Genomic DNA, 18,643 nt, shown 5'->3' with positions numbered 1-18,643 from the left:
CATGGCCCCGTGCTCTTCTGGGGTATCAAAGATGAAACCAAGGACAGTGAAAGCAAGGCCCAGGGTGGGGAGGGGTGGTGTCTCAGGTTCCAGGAGAGTGGATGAGGTGAGGACAGGGTCTGGGAACAACGGGTTACTTGGAGGGGCACTTAGCAGCCTGGTCCCCTTCAAGGGAAGTGCCTGCAGAGACATGGTTTCTGAGTGTGCCTTAGGGTAGCATGGGCTCCCAGTAGAAGGAGCTTAGAGGGGCTTGTGGATTCAGGGCAGTCTTTTGCCTAGCTGGCTGAGGGGTTTGTGTTTCAAGTTGGGCAGGTCTTGGGTGGTCTAAGTTCCTAGGTGGATGGGGCTTGGGTAGTGGTCTGCGTTGTTGAGTGGAATTTCTGGTGGGCTGGGGTGGTTGGTGGTCTTAGTGCCTAAGCCAGGGGACTTAAGATGTACCAGAATTGCTTTGGGTTGAAAGATGAGGCTGCAGCATCATGGAGCAGAGGTCCCAGCTCTCTGTCCTGCCATCCCCCAGTGGCACCTGGGCATCTACCTGCATAAACTCTTCACGGAGGCAGGACAGCAGGAAATCACCTCTCACAAGAGTCACCTGGCTCTTACTTATCTGGAGGGATACCGGGGAGCAGAACTGGGGCCTGGCCCTACGCCTGCCTACCTGGACCCTGCTGTGAACAGTATCCCCATGCAAGCGCAGCACCAGCCCTCCCCTCCCCTCCCCCAACCCACTCCCACCTCCCACCTCTGGTCCATAAATGGCTGCTGTCAAGGACAGATCCAGGGCCTGTGTTTGAAGTTTTGTGGGGTTTTTTGTTTTTTGTTTTTTTAATAGTCGGGCACAGGGCGGGGAGAAGCTAGGTAAAAAGAGATGTCCTAAATAGAAATGCTGTTCTCAATTAACACGGGGTCCAGGTAGTAGTAGGGGATAGTGAGGCTCTTGTTGCGCTGGCGGATGTTGCGCGAGATCTGGTCAAGGCGCTGGCGGAAGGTCTCCATGCTCTGGCGCGGGACCTCCTCCACGAAGTGGATGTCGGGGAAGTGGCCCAGGGGCCGCTGTGGGCACGGAATGAGTAGCTGGACCCCACTCCTCCTCCCTTCCCCTCTCCATCTTCCTCCCTTGACACATCACACACCCCTCTTGTCTTGGCCCACCCCCAAGCTCCCAACCCCCTGACTATGCTCCACCCCGACCTGCACCCAGAGGCTCCAGGGCACCTTGTCGTCGGGCTCCCGGCTGAGTGTCCAGAGCAGCAACAGGATGATGCACGTAGTCCTCACATCTGGTAACGTGTCCAAGTAGGTCTCCAGAGTGGTCAGCCCCTTGGCCTGCATCGGTGGGTTCCGCATGGATGATGGGAAGTTGGGCATCCAGGAGGTATACTCCAGCTGGGGGTAGAGGACAGCAGGTGTCCTGGGTCAGAGAGCACCCAGGGACTCTCCAGCTTAAAGCGGACTCGGACTGAGACAGGTCAGGGCCAACTAGAGTTGGGTCTGAGCTTGGGGCTGGGGCTGGGCCTGGGACTGGTAAGCACAGGTACCTGCCCTGTGTTGACAGCTGCGTGCTTGGCGGAGCAGACGTAGATGATGATGGTGATATATCGGATCAGCTCAGGCACCGTTCGCAAACACGTGGGGAAGCCTGAGGAGAGAGGAAATGCCCAGGCAGACTCAGTCCAGCCCCGGTCCTGACTGGCCGGTAGAGGGCACGACCAAGCCCTGCTCAGCCTGTGTCCTGCCAACACCAACCGGCCACGTCCCTGCCCTTGTCTTGCCTACTTGGCCCTCCTGTAGCCACAACCCCACACCCCGAGTTCAAACTGCCTTGGTGAGAGGGCCAGATGTCCTCCAGGCCTGCTCCAGGCACCTGCCTGAGATGGGCCCTCTGTTCTCTCCTCCAGCTACCTTCAGGGGGCTCCCTGGGCCCAGGTCTCAGGGAGGAAAGGCTCTGGAAGAATCCTGCTCTCCTTCCCTGACTGCAGCTCTTCATCCGCTCCCACCATGCACACCCTTCTTCTGAGAGAGACGCTGCTCACTCCAGAGAGATTTCTCAGTAGCCTGACTCTTAGTCTTTTTTTTTTTTAAGATTTTGTTCTTTTTTTTTTTTTTAAGAGGGAGAGAGAGGGGAAGGGAAGGAGAAAGAAAGGGAAGGAGAAAGAAAGGCAGGGCCACAATCCAGGCACGTGCCCTGACCCGAAATCAAACCCTGCTCAATCCACTGAGCTATACCAGCCTCTTAGTCTTGTACCTAATCAAGCTTCTTGCTTCTCTTCCCTGTTGTTCCACCTAAGCAGCAGCCCTAGTTACCATGGTGACCCCAGATTCCAAAAGCCCTGACATATTCAAACCAGACCAGTCATCTTCTTCCCTCAACCCCTCCTTTCTCTATGCCCTCAGCTCAAGAAATGAGGCCACCATCCACCCTGTTTCAAAAGCTCTGAACTTGAGAGTCACTCTTGGCACCCCCCCCCCCCATCACCCATCTCCCACTGCCAAACCCAAACTAATCACCAAGTCCTGTCATTTCTATTTCCCCACTCCCTCTAGAATTCTCAGTGTCTCCACAGCCCCCACCCTAGCCAGGTCCCTGCCATCTCCCCCCTGGACACCAAAGCAGCTCACAAACTATCTCCCAACTGTCCGTGCAGCCCGGTATTCTAACGCACAAATCTGATCTCCTTGCAAAGCCTGCCGGGGCTCCCTCTGGTGCTGAGTAATTCCAAACTCCTTAACCATGCTGTGAGACCTGGCCCCAGCTCATGACCTCCACCTTAGCCCCACCAGCAGCCTGCCCACCCCCATTCTCCCTCCAGTCAGCAGCTCCCAGGACTCTCTAACCTCACCCCTGTCATCTCACAGCTAACCTCCCCATCTGGTAGAGCTTAGCTAGCTTTTAGCTAAGATGTTAGATCTCAGCTGGATCTTAGCTTGCTGCTACTCACCCCACTCTCTACCCACTGCCCCTCCCCAAACTGCGTTAGGTGGTCCCCTGGGCTTCTATCCCCTCCACCGAACTGCAGTGAGCCCTGCTCTTGCGTGAGCAGGCCGCCCCTGCCAGACTGTGAACTCCCTGAGGCAGCATCTTCACCTCTCTCATTCCCTTTCGTCTCCTCAATAACCGGCACAGCGCTTGTCACATCACACATGCTTGCTGAGTGGGTGCCCAGTGGCATGACTTCGAATGCTCTCCCCCTCCTGGAGCCTGCCAGCCCCCCACCAGCTCCCCAGCTTGGAGCACACTCTGCCCCTCCCTGTCTACCTCATGCCCCAGTTCTCAGTCCACAAAGGTTTGTTTCTGGGTGGGGTCTGGGATGACCCACAGCCCCTGAACTCAGACAGGAACCAGTGCCCGGCCATGCTTTCTTCCCCAACCCCTTCAAGATGCTGCTGCTCCAAAGGTCAGGAAAGGGCCCTGTCAAAATTCTGGGGCAGTGATTTGGCTTCCTACAGCCCCCGATGAGACATGCTCCAGCCCAGCCCAGGTGGGCCCACCCCAAAGCCCTGGACCCCAGCTGAATGCTGAGGTGCCCAAGCTCATACCTGAGCTCTTACGCCCTAGTAGGCACTCCTTGAATATCTCCTGCACCCAGGACTGCAATTCCGAGTCACCCTCCACAGCTGCGTCACACGGGTAGTAGTAGGTGATGATCTCCGTCACATATCTGACCAGGGGGCAGGGCCTCAGTTTGGACCCTCCTCCTGCCCTCCCCAGCTGCTCTGTTCCCACCTTTCCCAGGATGCCCTGGCCCCAGAGCTGCCCTAGGCCTGTGGGTGGGCAGGTGCTTTGTGGGGCAGAAATGGCGAGTGAAGCTTGTGGAAGTCAGAAGATGGCACCAGACCCAAGCTCAGACAAGCTCAAGTACTGTAAGGCTGCCCTCCAACACCTCAGGGTGTCCGCCCTGAGTGCTACCCACAGTTGTGCCAATCTTAACCTCTCCATTGCGTCCCACACCGCCAAGCAGTCATCACGGTAGTAATATCCCGGCAGGTCCTGAACCCCGCGCTCCATGAAGTCGTTGGGGGGGTAGATGCTGTCGTAGGTTATCTCCGACAGAGCCCGCACCATCAACTCAGCAATGCCCTCCAGGCCCAGACCCGTGCCCTGTCAGGAAGGAAGCAGACTCTGAAGCCGGAGGGTCCCTCGAGTCCACCCTAATGAAGCTCACACCCGCCCCACACCCAGTCTGCAAGTGCTCCTCTAACCCCTCACCAAGCCTGCCCCACCCGGGGATCCTCACACTCCCGCCAGCACGACTAGCCCTTGCCTCTGCGCCTTTGTGGGTGCTGCACCCACTTTAACCAGTGCCCTCTCTCCATGCTCCTTCATGAACTAAAGGCGAGTGGGAAATCCTGCTATTAGTCTAACTGCAAAGGCCAGAAGGAAAGTAAACATCTCGCTGGTGCTGGAGGCAGCAGTCTCACCCTGGCAGACAGGCCCCCCTCATTGAGGATGAGGGCCCGCCCGATGCTGTTGATCTGGACGGTGTATCGGGTGTGCGGGATCAGGAGCTGTGAGACGGAGAAGGAGGACGAGGGGAGAGAACTGAAGTTATCCCCCGGAGGACCCCCGGCACCCCTACTTCTGCAACATCAGACCCCCTCATTTTGGGAAGTCCCCACCAGGAGCCCTGTCTTGTGGGTCCCCAATTGCCTCCCCTAGTCTAACCAGAATCCCTCTGGCCTCAGGCGGCTTTCTGAGGCCAGATGAGGGCAGCGATGCTTCACGAAGGTCCCTCATCCAAGCCCATACCTTGTAGAGGGGATGGCACATGGGAAGCTGCCTCAGCATAGCCAGGCAGAAGGCCTCAGCAATGAGGTGGGTCCCCAGCAGGTGGGAGATGCTCTCGTGGCAGTAGAACTCAGCGTTGCGCACCCATGTCTTGGCCAGCAACCAGTCCCACTCAGAGTCACTGGGCAGGAAGATGGGACTACTGGGTCCAGGGGTCTGGCTGAGCTGGGAGTGGGGAAGGTGGGAGAGTTAGATGGCAGCAGAGACCTACACACACAGGGGTTGCCAGGAGGGAGACTCAGGGGGATCTGAGGAGGTAAAACCTCTACCCCCTATACTCCAGGCCCTCTGTTCCCCTGAGCACGCCAAGGCCTTTCCTCCCCCCTAACATTTGCTCTTGCTGTTCTCACTGCCTGTAATACCTTCCCCTATCCCTTTCTCTACCTAGCAGCTCCCACTGGTTCTCCAAGAGCCAACTCACATGACGCCTCCACATTCATCAGTGCAGGTCAGGCACCGCACAAGGATACCCAACCCTCTGAGGGTAGGGGATCACTTAAATCTAGCCTAAACTGTTCCACTGACGAGCCAGGAGCATCGGAACTTGACTGATGCCCCCCAGAGGGGTGACTTTTCCCAATGTAGACATGACTCTAGTGAGGACCTCTGGGAAGGAAGCACCTCTGTTCCATCTTCTGCCAGGCCAGATGCTCCAGGCAGTGGCTAAGTCTGATTAGCTCAGCACTGCCATGCGCATACATAGCGTGCACACTGTCCTGTCTGGGGCAGGACACCTGGGGCCCAGGGCTTGAGGAAGGGACAGAGCCTGGAGGTCCACCATGGGAGGGCCCCAGAGCAGCCTCAGGTCCTTACTCAGATCCTTGGGCTCCAGCAGGAGCCCAAGTCCATGCATGGGTGGCACACAGGGGCAGCACACAGATGTACACAGAGACTTAGCCAAAGGCCTACAGCCAGGGCCACACACCAGGCTCACCACCAGCCCCCACCCAGACAGGTATATACATAAACATAGGTACAGTCTCAGATGCACACAAAGGAACATACACTCACAGGCACACACAAGCTTACACACAGAGGCACACACTCACACAGGCACAAACCCTCACAAATAGGTAGCACACAGGGGCATAAGGTTCACAAACACACACACAGAGGCTGACCCATTCACCACACACTCACATAGGGGCATACAAGTACACACACAGGCCCACACACTCAGGCACACACACATTTATGCACATATATTAGCTTGCACACAGGCAACATGCTCACACAGCGGTGTGGCCTGTGCCCCAGGCACCTGGATGGCGATGGGCATCATGTTCCCTTCTGGTCCAAAATGCAGCAGGCAGAGAGGGGCGCAGTTGTGCTGTTTCCGGCCATTGAGCTCAGTGGTGGGGATGCCCTCCAAGATCCTGTAGTCCGCCAGGTAAATGTTCCCCTTCTGGAAGGGAGCCGCCATGGGTGAGCAGATAGCACCAACACGGGGCACCCATGACCCACACCTTGGGTACAGAGTGCCCTGGCCCCCCAGATGCAGGGGGGCTAAGTGGGGGTGCCTGCAGGACAGGGCTGGGGGCAAGGTACTCTGCCAGGAACGTGGGGAGAGAGGGGGTGCCAGGGAGGGAGGGAGGCCAGAAGGCTGTGAGAGGTCTCTGCCAAACCAGGCCTCACCTCCAGCTCCGCTTGCAGGCATGTTCCTTCTCCCAGGAACGGGGCCACCATGTCATCTGTGACGGGGAACTTGTCTGGAATCTGCATGCAGCGGCGGATCAAGCCTGGGTTCAGGCCATTGAGGTACTGGTACCCAAAGAAGCTGTCCTCTGTCCAGTGCTCAGCAACGTATTCTGGTGGGATGGCGCGGGAGCGTCACGCCCGGTCCGCGTCAGGGACAGAGAGCCACGGGGCCAAGGCCCAGGACAGAGGAAGGCAACGGACACCGGAGAGGAAACCTAAGCCCTAGGCCGCAGCCAGCCCTAAGCTGCGGGAGCGGCCCAGGGCGAAGTTTCCCAAGAAGACACCAGAGGGCGCGCCCACCCACAGCGCGGCTCCTCCCACCCCGCTGCCTGTGGGTCCTGCCTCCCGGACGAGTCCGTGAGTTTCTTCCACTAGACATCACTAGACTCCCTGTGTTCCATTCAGAATGCCCCACCCCATACCGGAGATGACAGTCTTGTAGAAAGGGAAAACTTTCTTAATGTCCTTCAGTCTCTTCCACGGCTGTTTGCAGTCCAGCAGGCCTTGGACTTTGAGCTTCAGTGACCTTAGAAGGCGGGATTCGAAGGGAAAGCCATAAGAGAGGCTGCCAAGCGCCGGCCGGGAAAAGGGTCGGGGCTGCCGCAGCCCAGCTAGCTCTCTAGGTCTCAAATCTCTGTTTTCCGTATCTCTAGGTCTCAGGGTCCCTGGGTCCATATCCCAAGGTCTTCTAGGTCGCTGTCTCATCTGGCCTGTCTTACCAGATACCTCTGCCTTCCTGGCCAGTCTAACCTTTGGGGCTGTGGTGGAGGTGGATATGGAGCAGAGGGAGAGGGGCCGTCTTTGCATAGCCCCTCCCCCACTCTCCCCGCACACTCACATGGGCGCCAGGCGAGTGAAGAAGGAGGCTGTCTTGATGAAGGAGAAGCGCAGATTTGAGTTCAGGAACCTGGTGGCCTTAATGTTGATGAGAATTGGGAATCCAGGGATATAGCCATTCCACCTGCAGGAAGGAGTGCTGGTCTGGGGCAGGACACCTGGGATCCAGGGTTTGAGGAAGGGACAGAGCCCGGAAGTCCACCATAGAAGGGCCCCAGGGCAGCCTCGGGTCCTTACTCAGGCCGGTTGGGGTTTCTCCGGACCGGAGGGCGGTAACTGGGGATGTCCACGTAGTTGGGCAGGCCAGGGACGAAGACCCTCCAGCTGCAAAGAGAAGCTGAGATAGTGAGCCCTGATGTCTGTGCGCCATTCCAGGAACAGAGGGCAAAGCCATCACTGGCCCCTGACCTCCCACAGCCCCTGCCACGCTCCCCTCACTGGTAAAAGTCCTGCTTGGCTCTGATCTCCTCCTGTCGATGCTCCAGAAGGATTGGGAGCGTGTCGTCTGCTCTTGTCTTTCCTGTAGGGAAACCAAAGGGAGGGGGGCTTAAGGTCGGACCCCCAGTATCTGCTTGCCCCTTCCCACTTCAGGAATCAGAACTCAGCTTCTGCTTCCCAGCTTGGTTGTGGGGGACCCATGGTCAAGGATGGGGAAGGCTTTACCCTGGGAGAGGGAGGGCGTGTCTCCTCCCCGAAACTGAAATAAAAGGTCAGAGACCACCCTCCTGTCCCTTGTTCTACCTGTCAAGTGGGGCCCTGTCGCCTCAGGGCCATCCCTCTTCCAGACCCACTGAGACAATAGTAACAGTTATTTAGCACTTGCTAGGTACAGGCACTTTCTAAACACTTTCTTTATATTAATTTAACCTGCGCAAGAGCAACCTTGTAAGGCAGGTGACCAACATTGTGTGCTCACGGCCTACTCGCCACAACTCCAGAGCCCAACAAGCCGTGCAGATCGGGCCGGTTTGTTTTTCCCACAGGTTAAGCACAGATTCCTTGGTCAGAAAAAGCTGCTCAAAAGTTTTCCTGAGACTATAGACAGTCCTCATTTAACTCACTTGGTATAACTATTCATAGTTTTTGCTGCTGAAATACAGGATACTAGTATATTTGATTAGTGGGTGCCCTGGTGAAAATATCACATAGCATATGGTGTGTGCATATATGCAGAAGATATTTGGAGATATGATAAAGAAGTGTGTGTGTATCACATTTATAGATCCCTTCTAAATAAAATCCGAATTTCAAAACATCTCTGGCCCCCACAGTTTCAGCTAAGGGACAATATCATCATGCTCATTTTACAGGGAAAAACCAGTTTCAGTAACACAGAAATTAGTGAGCTGAGATTCGAACCAAGGCAGTCTTCTTCCACTCAGCCACTACCACTAACAACCACCAATAGTTGTTAAGCCTTTTAAAAGCTCCTTTTAGAGATTGTCTCATTGAATGCTCACATCAACCTATGAAGTAAGTTCTGCTGTTAGCTCCATTTTACAGATGAGGACACTGAGGCTTAAAAGAATGTAGAAGTATAGCCAATACATCCAGTCAGTGTGCGGTGGAGCTGAGATCCAGCCCCCCGGCTAGTAGTCCCAAGCTGACAAGCGCCTATTGCTAAAGTCTCATCGTGTTCCCTCAAGGCTCCCTTCGTTAGCCTCTCTCTCCTCCCTCTGCCTCAGCTCACACTGTGCTCTGGGTGAGCCGCTCTCCCTGGAGTTGTGCAACCCAGAGCCCCAGCTCAGGCGCAGCCCCAGAGTGGGAGCCTCACTCCTTCAAGAACCCAGCAGGTGACTCAGGTCTCCCTGCCCTGGTGTTGTGTGGCAGCTGCCCCACCCAACCCCATTCCTACTCTGCCACCTAGGGTCACCCTTCCTGTCCCCCGCTTCCGTGTCACTCAGACCTATCACTGTGGGAAGATGCTTCAGATCCCCAGTAAGCACCTTCCTTTGGCTTTCTCACCCTCCCCCAACCTGCCTCTCTCTACCCCTGGCTCTCCTTTCCCCAGCTCAGGCCCTGTTGCCCTCCTCCCAGGAAAAGGCTCTCTCCACAGGGAAATGAGAGATGAAAGAGGGGTGGTCAGCTGTAGGGAGGATGGAGTTCCAGGCCCCTGGGCCCTCCTCTCCCGCCCACCTCAAGGCCAGCAAAAGCTCAGAGGTGGAGCCAGGGGGACAAAAGAGGACAAGCCTGCAGTCCCTGTGTAGCAGCCACATATTAGGAAGCTGGCTCAACACACTGGACAAGGGCTCCGGAAGGGGTGGATGTAAGGAGTGCAGACACTCAGATCATGTGTCTTCTCCATGGGAACAACCAAGCTACTGGGGAAACAGCTGGGCCCCCAAGGAAAACCCCCACAGTCTGCATGAGTAATGAGGCCCCCTACAGAAGTGGGGTGGAGTTTTCTAATCTTGTGGGCTGGATTAAAGGGGCCTTTGGGAGAAGCGATGAATCCTGTTAGAGAAATAAGATGTCTCGTTGGGGTAATAAGGAGTCCTTTGGAGCAATAGAACACCTCATCACTCTAAGGAATGCTCATTAAGAAATGAAGGGCTGCCCTGGCTGGTGTGGTTCAGTGGATTGGGTCTGCAAGTCAAGGCGTCGCTGGATCGATTCCCAATCGGGGCGCGTGCTTGGGTTGCAGGCCAGGTCCCCAGTGGGAGGTGCATGAGAGGCGGCCACACACTGATGTCTCTCTCTCTCTCTTTCTCCCTCTCTCCCCCTCTGTCTAAGAATAAATAAATAAAATCTTGAAAAGAAAAGAAAAGAAATGCAGGGCTGCCCTGGCTGCTGTGGCTCAATGAATTGAGCGCTGGCCTGTGAACCAACGGGTTGCTGGTTTGATTCCCAGTCAGGGCACATGCCTGGGTACAGGCCAGGTCCCCAAGGGGGGACACATGAGAGGCAACCACACATTAATGTTTCTCTCCCTTTCTTTTCCCTCCCTCCCCCTCTCTAAAAATAAATAAAATCTTTTTTTTTTTTTAAGAAAAGAAACCAGGGCTCTGTCTGATGCGGGTCAGTGGATCAAGTGCTGGCCTCCTAAAGGTGGCCTCTGAAAGGTCACGGCCGGTTAATTCCCTGGTCAGGCACAGGCAGGCACAGGCCCGGGTTGCAGGTCAGGTCCCGAGTTCAGGGCGTGCAAGGGGCAACCGATCAGCGTGTCTCTACCGCATCAATGTTTCTCTCCCTCTCATTCTCCTTCCCCTCCCCTCTCTCTAAAATAAAAAAAAATTTTTTTAAAGAAACCCGGGGTATCACGACAAGGCACAAGTTCTCCTGTTATAGCACCATGGAGAACTGTTGAATTAACAAAGTTCTTTTTCTTAAGATTTTATTCATTTATTTTTAGAGCTAGGGGAAGGGAAGGAGAAAGAGGGAGAGAAACATCAACATGAGAAAGAAACATCAGTTGGTTGCTTCTTGTACAAGCTCCATACAGAGCCTGAACCCGCAATCCAGGCATGTGCCCTGACAAGGAATTGAACCTGCAACCTTTTGCTCTGTGGGACAATGGCCAACCAACTGAGCCACACTAGTCAGGGCTAACAGTTTTCTTAATGAAAAAACAGACAGCAGTTTGAGTACTGAGACTTCTGATTAGAGTAAACTGTTGTAGTAACAGAACCTTACTGGAGTGCCAGGGAGTCTTTTAGGAGAAGCTTTACACACTATTTGGAATAAATAGGGCATCCTATCAGAATCCTGAGGCCTGTACTTTTAGAGTGGCTGGGAAGCCCATAGGAGTTGAGGGGAGAACAGCAGAGGTAACAGAGAGTACTCTTGTCTTTTGCCAGAACCTTCTAGACTGAGATCTTTAGGGTAGGCCACGCCTTATTCATCTCTGTTCCTCAGGTACATGTAGCCCAAGCTGGGCCAGCACAGCAGTGATGATGGAGAGGAATATGTGAGCATGGCAAGAGTTCCCAGGAGTCTCTGTGAGGCTGGTACCTGGCTAGTCTGTGGGAGTCTGGAGTGGTCATGCTGGAGTGCTGTAGCTAGAGCACGGGGCCTACTGGCGTGGGATGGGATGCTGAGAACTTACCTGTAGCCTCCCGCAGAGACAGGGTCTCATAGCCATCCATCCACTGGTAGGCAGGGAAGTGGTAGACGCGGCCATTGGGTGCACAGATCTGTACATATTTGCAGTACCAGGAGTTCTTGGGATAGAAGGAGTATGGGTCCTTGTGCAGGCGGACGATGATGAGCTCCCCCAGGTCCTGCTGGCACCGGACAGTGTACTTATCCACCTGGGTAGGGCACAGGGCCAGCTAAGCATGCGGGTCTCAACCTTGGTGTCCCAGGTTTCCTAGTGGTCTAACTCCTCACCTTGCTCACCCTGGGGTATGCTCACCTTCCTGGACCAGGGTGACCTGATCTTTGGCCTCTCCTCCCACCCCTCCAACCTGACTGCCCCTGATGGGCTCATCTACCCAGGGCCGGACCCAGACCCTCCCTCTCTCTACTCCCAGCTCCTGAGGTCTCATCCTCTTGCCCACCTCTCCAGTCATCTGAGACAACATGAGCCATACGACCCCCAGGGGCTGTTATATAAAGGGGTCCAAATAAGGTCCAGGACCCCTTAAGCCCTTCATTCAAGTCTTAGAATGGGCAGAAGTGGTCTAGCCAGCTGACCTTTCTCCCACTTATAAATGAAGACGTGGAGATTTAGAAATGGCCACATAGACAGGGTGACTTATTAAGGTCACATAGCAGCAGGTTACTGAACCTGACTCAGAAGCAGGTCTGAGGGCCAGGGGCCCAGCAAATGGTGCCTTTCATCATGGAGTAGGCAGGCCACCACTGGACAGGCTGGTCTGGTGTCATCTGAAGTCACAGAGACTGCAGTGTGAATTTGAGCCAGTTATGAGGCATCTTAGCTTAGGGAGACTGGGTAAGAAAGGAGAGAGAGGAATGAGGGAGAGGGGGAGAGAGGAAATGGGAAAAGATGAGGGAAGGAGTGGAAAAGGCATGAGAAAGAAGAAGCAATAAATGGAGTAGGAGAGGGTTGAGAGATGAGTGATGTGGGTTGAGTGGTGGGAAGAGGGAGAGAGGGGAAAGAGATGAGGAATAACCAAAAAGGGATGAGGTGACTGACCAGGGAAGAAGGCCGGCCCACAGACCAGGGAAGGCTGTCAGCCGGTCTGCGGTGAGGGGCAGCCGGAGGCACCCCCAGAGCCCCACTGCCTTCAGATCTCTCCCAGAGTTCCCCACCCTCTCCTCTGTGTCCCTCATCTGCACACCTCCATCCCTCCTTACACTCCCCAGACACACACACACACCATGCTCACATGTTCACACATGCTCACACGTGCACACACTCACACTCACACACAGTCACACAACTCACACGTACACTGCAGGCATACACTCATATATATACCTACACTACACTCACTCACATTCCACACACCACACTCACACATACCCACAGTACACATTCACACAGATACACACATACATACACTACACTCACACATATACACACCCCACACATTCACGCATACATAGACCACACTTACACATATGCACACACACCATGCTCACACACTCACACACTCACACATACATAGACCATACTCACATACTCACATACACTATAGATACATTCACACACATATATGCATATACACATACTGCACTCACACATTCACATATACATACACCATACACGCTCACACATACACCACACACATTCACACATACACACCACAAATTCACACATATACCACACGTGTAAGCTCACAAAAACATACACGCATATACCACACACTCACGCATGTCATACATACACCACACTCACACATACCATGCACAAATACCTACACACCACTCACACTCACATACACACTACACACAGTCACATGCACATACACCACACTCACACATACACCACACTCACATACATTCAGCACACACACACACAGTCACGTACACACTCACCGCCCCAGTTGCAAAGTCCCTCCCAAAGTGGTTCAGCAGCTGCTTGTGGCTCTCTCCTTGGGTCCCTATGATGGTCAGCGAGATGGAGTCCATTGTTCCTGACAAGAAGTCATCACCAGTGGCCACCTTGACTTTGTAGGTAGCCATGGCTGCTCTTCAGGTGGCAGAAGAAGGGGGAGCTCAATCCCAAACACTGTGGAGTACTGCACAGGGGCCCAAGCCAGGCTGTCGAAGCCAGGCACAGAGGAGTGGAAAGGGCCAGCCTCCCAAGGTGTCAAGGTGAGGCAGGGATGACTGGCCCCCCCCCCCAGCAGCCCAGAGCCTGGAGAAGCTGCTGCCCTCAGTGGCTAGGATGGGAGCCAGGCAGGCTGCGGTGAGGACGTGCTCCTGGCTGGTGAGCAGGCGTCTGGGCTACAAGCCCTCTGGGAACTGGCAGGGAGGAAGAGGAGGCAGGGCGCTTGGCCTACCTCTGAGAGGGCGGGTGGAAGATGCCTTGGATGAAGAAGACTTCAGGGCGGGGGAGCCAGTCCAGCCTGAGCCACAGCCCCAGGGAAGTTGGGGGAGGGGTCTGGGCGGGGCCCCCAGATCTTTATCATCCTAATAAGCTCCTTCCTTCTGCCCGCCTCCATGCGACTGCAGAGCTAGGCACCCCTGTTCAGCAGAGCCTTGGGTGGTCAGTTATCTGTTTTGGTTCTGGAGCCCCCAGTTGGTGAGAACTAAGGGAGAAGGTGCAGCACAAGCTCTGTGCAGCTGGCCTGCTGCCCGGCCATTCCTCCCTGAGAAATGGAGCAGGTGGTGGCCTCAGCAGGAAGGCCAGCCCACCCTTCTGCCCAGGGTCCAGAGCCCATGAAAGGAAGGGTGTTGGGTGTTGAAACTAGAGTTCAGGGACCCTAGAGCACAGAGAGGCTCCAGGGAGAGATTATCAGGGATTAGGGGCTGGAGGGGGGGGGTGGGCATTGCTTTCTGCTGGGTCAGGATCAGCTGAGGAGAGGCTGGGGTGGACTACAAAACTAGAAGGCAGTTGGAGTACATTTGGGGCACAAGTACTAAGCTCAAGAATAGATATATAATTTGTGGTATAATCATAACATAGAATTCTACCCAGCAATTAAAAACAAAGAATGAACCATAACGTGAATGAATTTCACAAAAATTATATTGCATAAAAGTAGCCAGGCAGAAAGAGTATGTGCTCCATCATTCCATTGGTATGAAGTTCAAGACCAGGCAAAAGCAAATGATTCCTGTAGAAGTCAGACTAGTGAGTAGCTCTGCAATGGGGAGCCAAGTAGAGAGCTAGAAAGGTTCTTTTTTGATCTAGGTGGTATAAAATACACTATATGCATTTTACTATATTTATTTTATCCCTCAATTTTATAAAGTACTCACTCCACCAAAAAAGAAACAAAAAGAATGAAGCCAGGAAGAGGGTTGGAGTCAGGGTTGGGCTCCAAGGGAACTGGGTTTGTGGGGAACCTGGTCATTCATTCCTTCTCGCCTGCAGTCACTCAGGAGATGTTTCAAGAGCACACACAGCATTCCAGCTACCCTTCTGGGCACTGCAGATACACACAGAGCACACTGAAGCTGGGAAAGAAAGACAAGAAAAAGCAAACAATAATTTCTTTGCTATAGTTTTAGATAGTAAGTGCTATGGAGAAAAGTCTGGAGTGGAAAGGGGGGTGGGATTGGAGCTAGTTTCTGCGATAGGAACACAGAAACCAGAGCCCCGAGGACTGCGGCAAGGTCAGGCCCTGGGAGAGGGTGTTGGGACTGAGGTTATGTTAGGAGAGAGGCTTGGAGTTACACTGTCAATAGATAGTGTTTGGGACCCAGGGAGAGTGAGGAGAGAGTCACATTCCCATCCCCCCTTTCTGGGCCTGCCCTCTTTCCTTCTGCCTCCCAGGGGCAGCTCCTGCCAACCAGGAAGCACTAACCCAGGTTTCCTCCCTGGTGGCACCCTTCTGTCACCGTCGAGGAATGGTCACACACATGCCTAGGCCTTGTTAGGGCCAAAGGGAGCTGAGATTCTGAGATGGAGAGAAGGTCTGGTAGGTTCTGGATTTGGTGAGGAATGAGGATGAAATTGCAGTTCAGGTTGAGCTTAGAGATGGGGATGTGGTTGGACTTATGGAGTGAAATGACCTTTCTAAGACTCCAATCTGCTCATGTCACCCCCATCCCTTCCAACCCCAGGTCAAGCCTGGCAGTGGCTCCATCCTGCCTTCGAGATGAGGACATCACCCCTTCGCATGAGCCCCAGGGCCTACCGCACACATCTCACCCTCCACAACATCCCCCTTTCCTCCCTTCTACATGGGATGAAGCGCGTTTCATTCACCATCAGCCCACAGAGCTCCTACTGTGTGCCCAGCACTGTGTCAGATCCTAAGAATGCAACATAAGCAAAGCAAATGCCTGCCTTTCTCCTGGAGCTTACATTCTAGTGTTGAGAATAGATAATACTACTTAATAACCAAGTAAATTAAATACTATGTTAAATAGTGATAAGTGCTGAAGAGCAAAATCAAAGTAGGGAAGGACATTATAAAGTATAAGAGAGCAAATGTTAGATATAGCGTGGCCAGGGAAGAGCTCTTTCGGAAGGGATTTTTCCATAAAAACACGAAGGAAGTGAGTCAGCCCGTTGCAACCACAGCTGCACATGCCCTTGCACGTGCCGTCCTCTACCTCGTGGAGCTGATTTTTGTTTCCTCTTCCTTCTGATCTTAGCTCGACAACTGCTTCATCAGGGAAGGCCAAATTGAACCATCAATGGCTCTCGCAGCTCAGTGGTTAACATTTTTGATTGACGTCTGTCTTCCCCACTAGATTAAACTGTCTATCATTTGGTTTGGTTTGGTTTTCTCCCCAACTCCCAGCACAGTATCTGGTACCTGGGGGACTCTTGAAATATAATTCTTAATAGTTGGATGGATTAGTAATGAGGACAAGGTCAGGACTAGGAACTGCATCAACAATGCGGTTGGAATCAGAAGATTCAGGGAGTGGAGGTAGATTGGGGTAGGTGTGGGTCGAGGGGCAGCGAGGGTGTGGAGGGGAATGGGTTAAGCGGATGGAGGCAGGATGGAGGAGAAGGCTGGGATGAAGGTTGTGCCCCCGCCCTGGGTGACTGGCAGAGCTGTTTCGTCTGCCTGGCACAGTGCTGTCCCCACTGAAGACAGGAGTTGTCAGGCAGGTCAGGCCCGCCTTCCTGGGCTCTGCTCAGCTCTCCATGACCCTGCGGGAATGCTAGGAGCCTGATGACATAAATTTGCATTTTAAGATGCAAAGTCCTTATAACTCCTCCCAGCCTCCTGCCTTCTAGCCACTCCCCTCCCTTGGAGATGTGTCCCCAGGGGGCTGGCTAGGGTTTGGTGTGGAGCAGGGTGGGGTGGAGTGGAAATTGAGGCTCAGGGGCTTGGGAAACTGCCTCTTGAGGCTTCTATGGGACACAGGGTCCTGGGGCAGAGAGGTGAGAGGCCCGGCCTTAACCTTCTAATCTAGTGGGAAAAACCACTCTGTGGGGAGTGGGGAGGAGACAGGGACACACAGGCAATCGGAAGGTAGAGTGGGAGGGGACCTTGGACAAACCAGGAAGGGAGCTGATAGAGTAGAAGAGTTTGGGTGTCACCACAAATGAAAGGATCTGCCTCTGTCCCCTGACAGCTGCCTCCTCAAGTCATATCCCACTGGCAATAGGTCTCCCCACTGCCAGTCCCTCTCTCCTAATAAAGCAGGAGGGGTGACTCTGCTGAAGTCTGGGTGGGACTTTCGTTCCTGAGGGAAATATGGATGAAAATGTGTATGGGATGGCCAGGATGTGAGTGTGGCTGGGGACGTGGACAGGATTAGGCATGAGGTTGTCAATGGGCCACTACCCAGTTACCACCAAAATGTGGACACATGACTCTGGGTAGGTGCTCGCCGGGCTGAAGAACTGGTTCTCCTGGACCAGGGGTGGACCCGGAGAGCAGGAGAGGCCCCTGGGAAGGATGCAAGCTTGCACGGCTGGCTCACAGGGGGCCACCCACACAGGAAGCCAAGTCTTCACTGCTGGGGCACCCCCCCTTTGCCTCACCCCAAGCTCTGAGAGTCAGGGAGCAACCCTTGCCCCCCACCCCTACACCAGGACACAGAGAGAAAAATCAAATCAGTTCACTTCTCTGCTTAAAACTCATCAGAACTTAAAACGACATTGCTCTTAGAGTCAAGACCAAGGCCTTACCAGGAACCACAGGACTGTGTGTGACCAGCTTCTGTCCATCCCTCGGTCACCTTACCCCAGCACCTCTGGCTTTCTCCCCATTGCTCAAACACATGCCCTTCAGGGACCTTGCACTGGACCCGCTCCTGGTCTGTAACACCTTTCCCCCAAAGCTATCCCAAGGGTTTTGGTCTTCTCATCCAGATCTCAACTCAACTGCCACTCCTCAGAGTAGCCTTCCCTGACCACCAGACCTAATGTTTCTCCCCACCCGCTGTCTCCAGTCATGGTAACACCGCACCTGGTTTTATCTCCTGACTGCACTACAACCATCTGAAAGAATGTATTTGCTTGTGTGACTATTTGTGTGTTTGTTGTCTCTCTCCCTGTAAACTAGTGGAAGTAAGAATGGTACCAGGGGTGTGTACTACTGCTTCCCTATGTCTCAAACAGTGTCTGGGAAGACAGGAGCCATGAGGTAAGCAGATTCTAGAACGTGAATGCCAGAGGACTTTCCAAGCCTTCTTGTCCCTCCCATTCATCTGACATATTTGGGCCACTGAGGCTGAAAGGCTTCCTCAAGGCCAGCTGGGGAAAGAGGGCTAGTATGCTTTCCACTATACCAGTCACCTTCCAGACTGACCTAAAAGCATAGAAGGGTCCAGAGTGCAAGCTGGAGGAAGCCTCCTATCTGACATGCCTCCAGCTTTACCTGAGCCTCTTCCCCTAGTCCTGTCCCCAGAGGTGCCCAGAGCCTGGGCAGAATCCTGCTTGCAGCTGGGTGTGTCTCCTCAATAAACCTCCCTCCAAGCTGGATTTCTGGGAAATCATATCAAGTGATCTGCCCTGGCCCCTCCCTCTCTGGCCCAGGGGCACTTTTAGAATGGGCATGCTTCCTAATACTAACTTTGGTGCAGGCAAAGGCGAGTTCATCCTCTTGGAGGGACAGGCTGCCTGACTGTGCCCTGATATCCCTCCAGCCTACCAGGTCCTGCTCTTCTAAATCAAAGCACAAATTTAAAGGGCAGGCACATCCAGCCCCTGCTACAGTCCACGGTCCTCCTAGCCACAACGGGGTGCCTCTTGATTCTCCGATTTTGTTCTAAAACGGACAAAATCTGGTGATTCTAAATTCTTAGGTTAGAATCTGCAGATGAGATCAATTCAAACAC

General features: G+C 54.0%; 1 protein-coding gene across 2 annotated transcripts; it reads right to left on the bottom strand.

Moving 5' to 3' along the window:
* Window positions 1–809: 809 nt before the first annotated feature.
* LOC119049052 (arachidonate 12-lipoxygenase, 12R-type) lies at window positions 810–13,762 on the bottom strand. Of its 2 annotated transcripts, XM_037144973.2 has the most exons (16): window positions 13,732–13,762; window positions 13,265–13,362; window positions 11,367–11,571; window positions 7,760–7,841; window positions 7,559–7,645; window positions 7,323–7,445; window positions 6,907–7,010; window positions 6,422–6,594; window positions 6,048–6,191; window positions 4,748–4,951; window positions 4,420–4,506; window positions 3,930–4,099; window positions 3,538–3,659; window positions 1,539–1,639; window positions 1,216–1,386; window positions 810–1,053 (listed from the first exon to the last, which is right to left on the bottom strand). In XM_037144973.2, exons 2-16 carry the CDS (start codon window positions 13,355–13,357, stop codon window positions 874–876), a joined length of 2,046 nt encoding a protein of 681 aa, XP_037000868.2. In that variant the 5' UTR covers window positions 13,358–13,362; window positions 13,732–13,762; the 3' UTR covers window positions 810–873. The 2 variants fall into 2 exon arrangements, with proteins under 2 accessions (XP_037000868.2, XP_037000867.2); XM_037144972.2 differs by lacking the exon at window positions 13,732–13,762 and having other exon boundaries at window positions 13,265–13,518.
* Window positions 13,763–18,643: the final 4,881 nt, after the last annotated feature.

The sequence above is a fragment of the Artibeus jamaicensis genome, unplaced genomic scaffold, assembly GCF_021234435.1.
Source record: "Artibeus jamaicensis isolate MK-2021 breed Jamaican fruit bat unplaced genomic scaffold, CSHL_Jam_final contig_781, whole genome shotgun sequence".
NCBI classification, from domain to species: domain Eukaryota; kingdom Metazoa; phylum Chordata; class Mammalia; order Chiroptera; family Phyllostomidae; genus Artibeus; species Artibeus jamaicensis.
This window is presented reverse-complemented; position numbering and strand designations above follow the sequence as displayed.

What these genes read in the sequence shown, in the direction of transcription:
- LOC119049052 (XM_037144972.2), bottom strand. Translation starts at nt 13,411, where the DNA reads ATGGCTACCTACAAAGTCAAGGTGGCCACTGGTGATGACTTCTTGTCA. An exon ending in TGTGCCATCCCCTCTACAAG is followed by an intron (nt 4,507 to 4,747) that starts GTATGGGCTTGG and finishes TCCGTCTCACAG; the next exon opens with CTCCTGATCCCGCACACCCG. An exon ending in CAGCTGTCAACACAGGGCAG is followed by an intron (nt 1,387 to 1,538) that starts GTACCTGTGCTT and finishes CTCTACCCCCAG; the next exon opens with CTGGAGTATACCTCCTGGAT.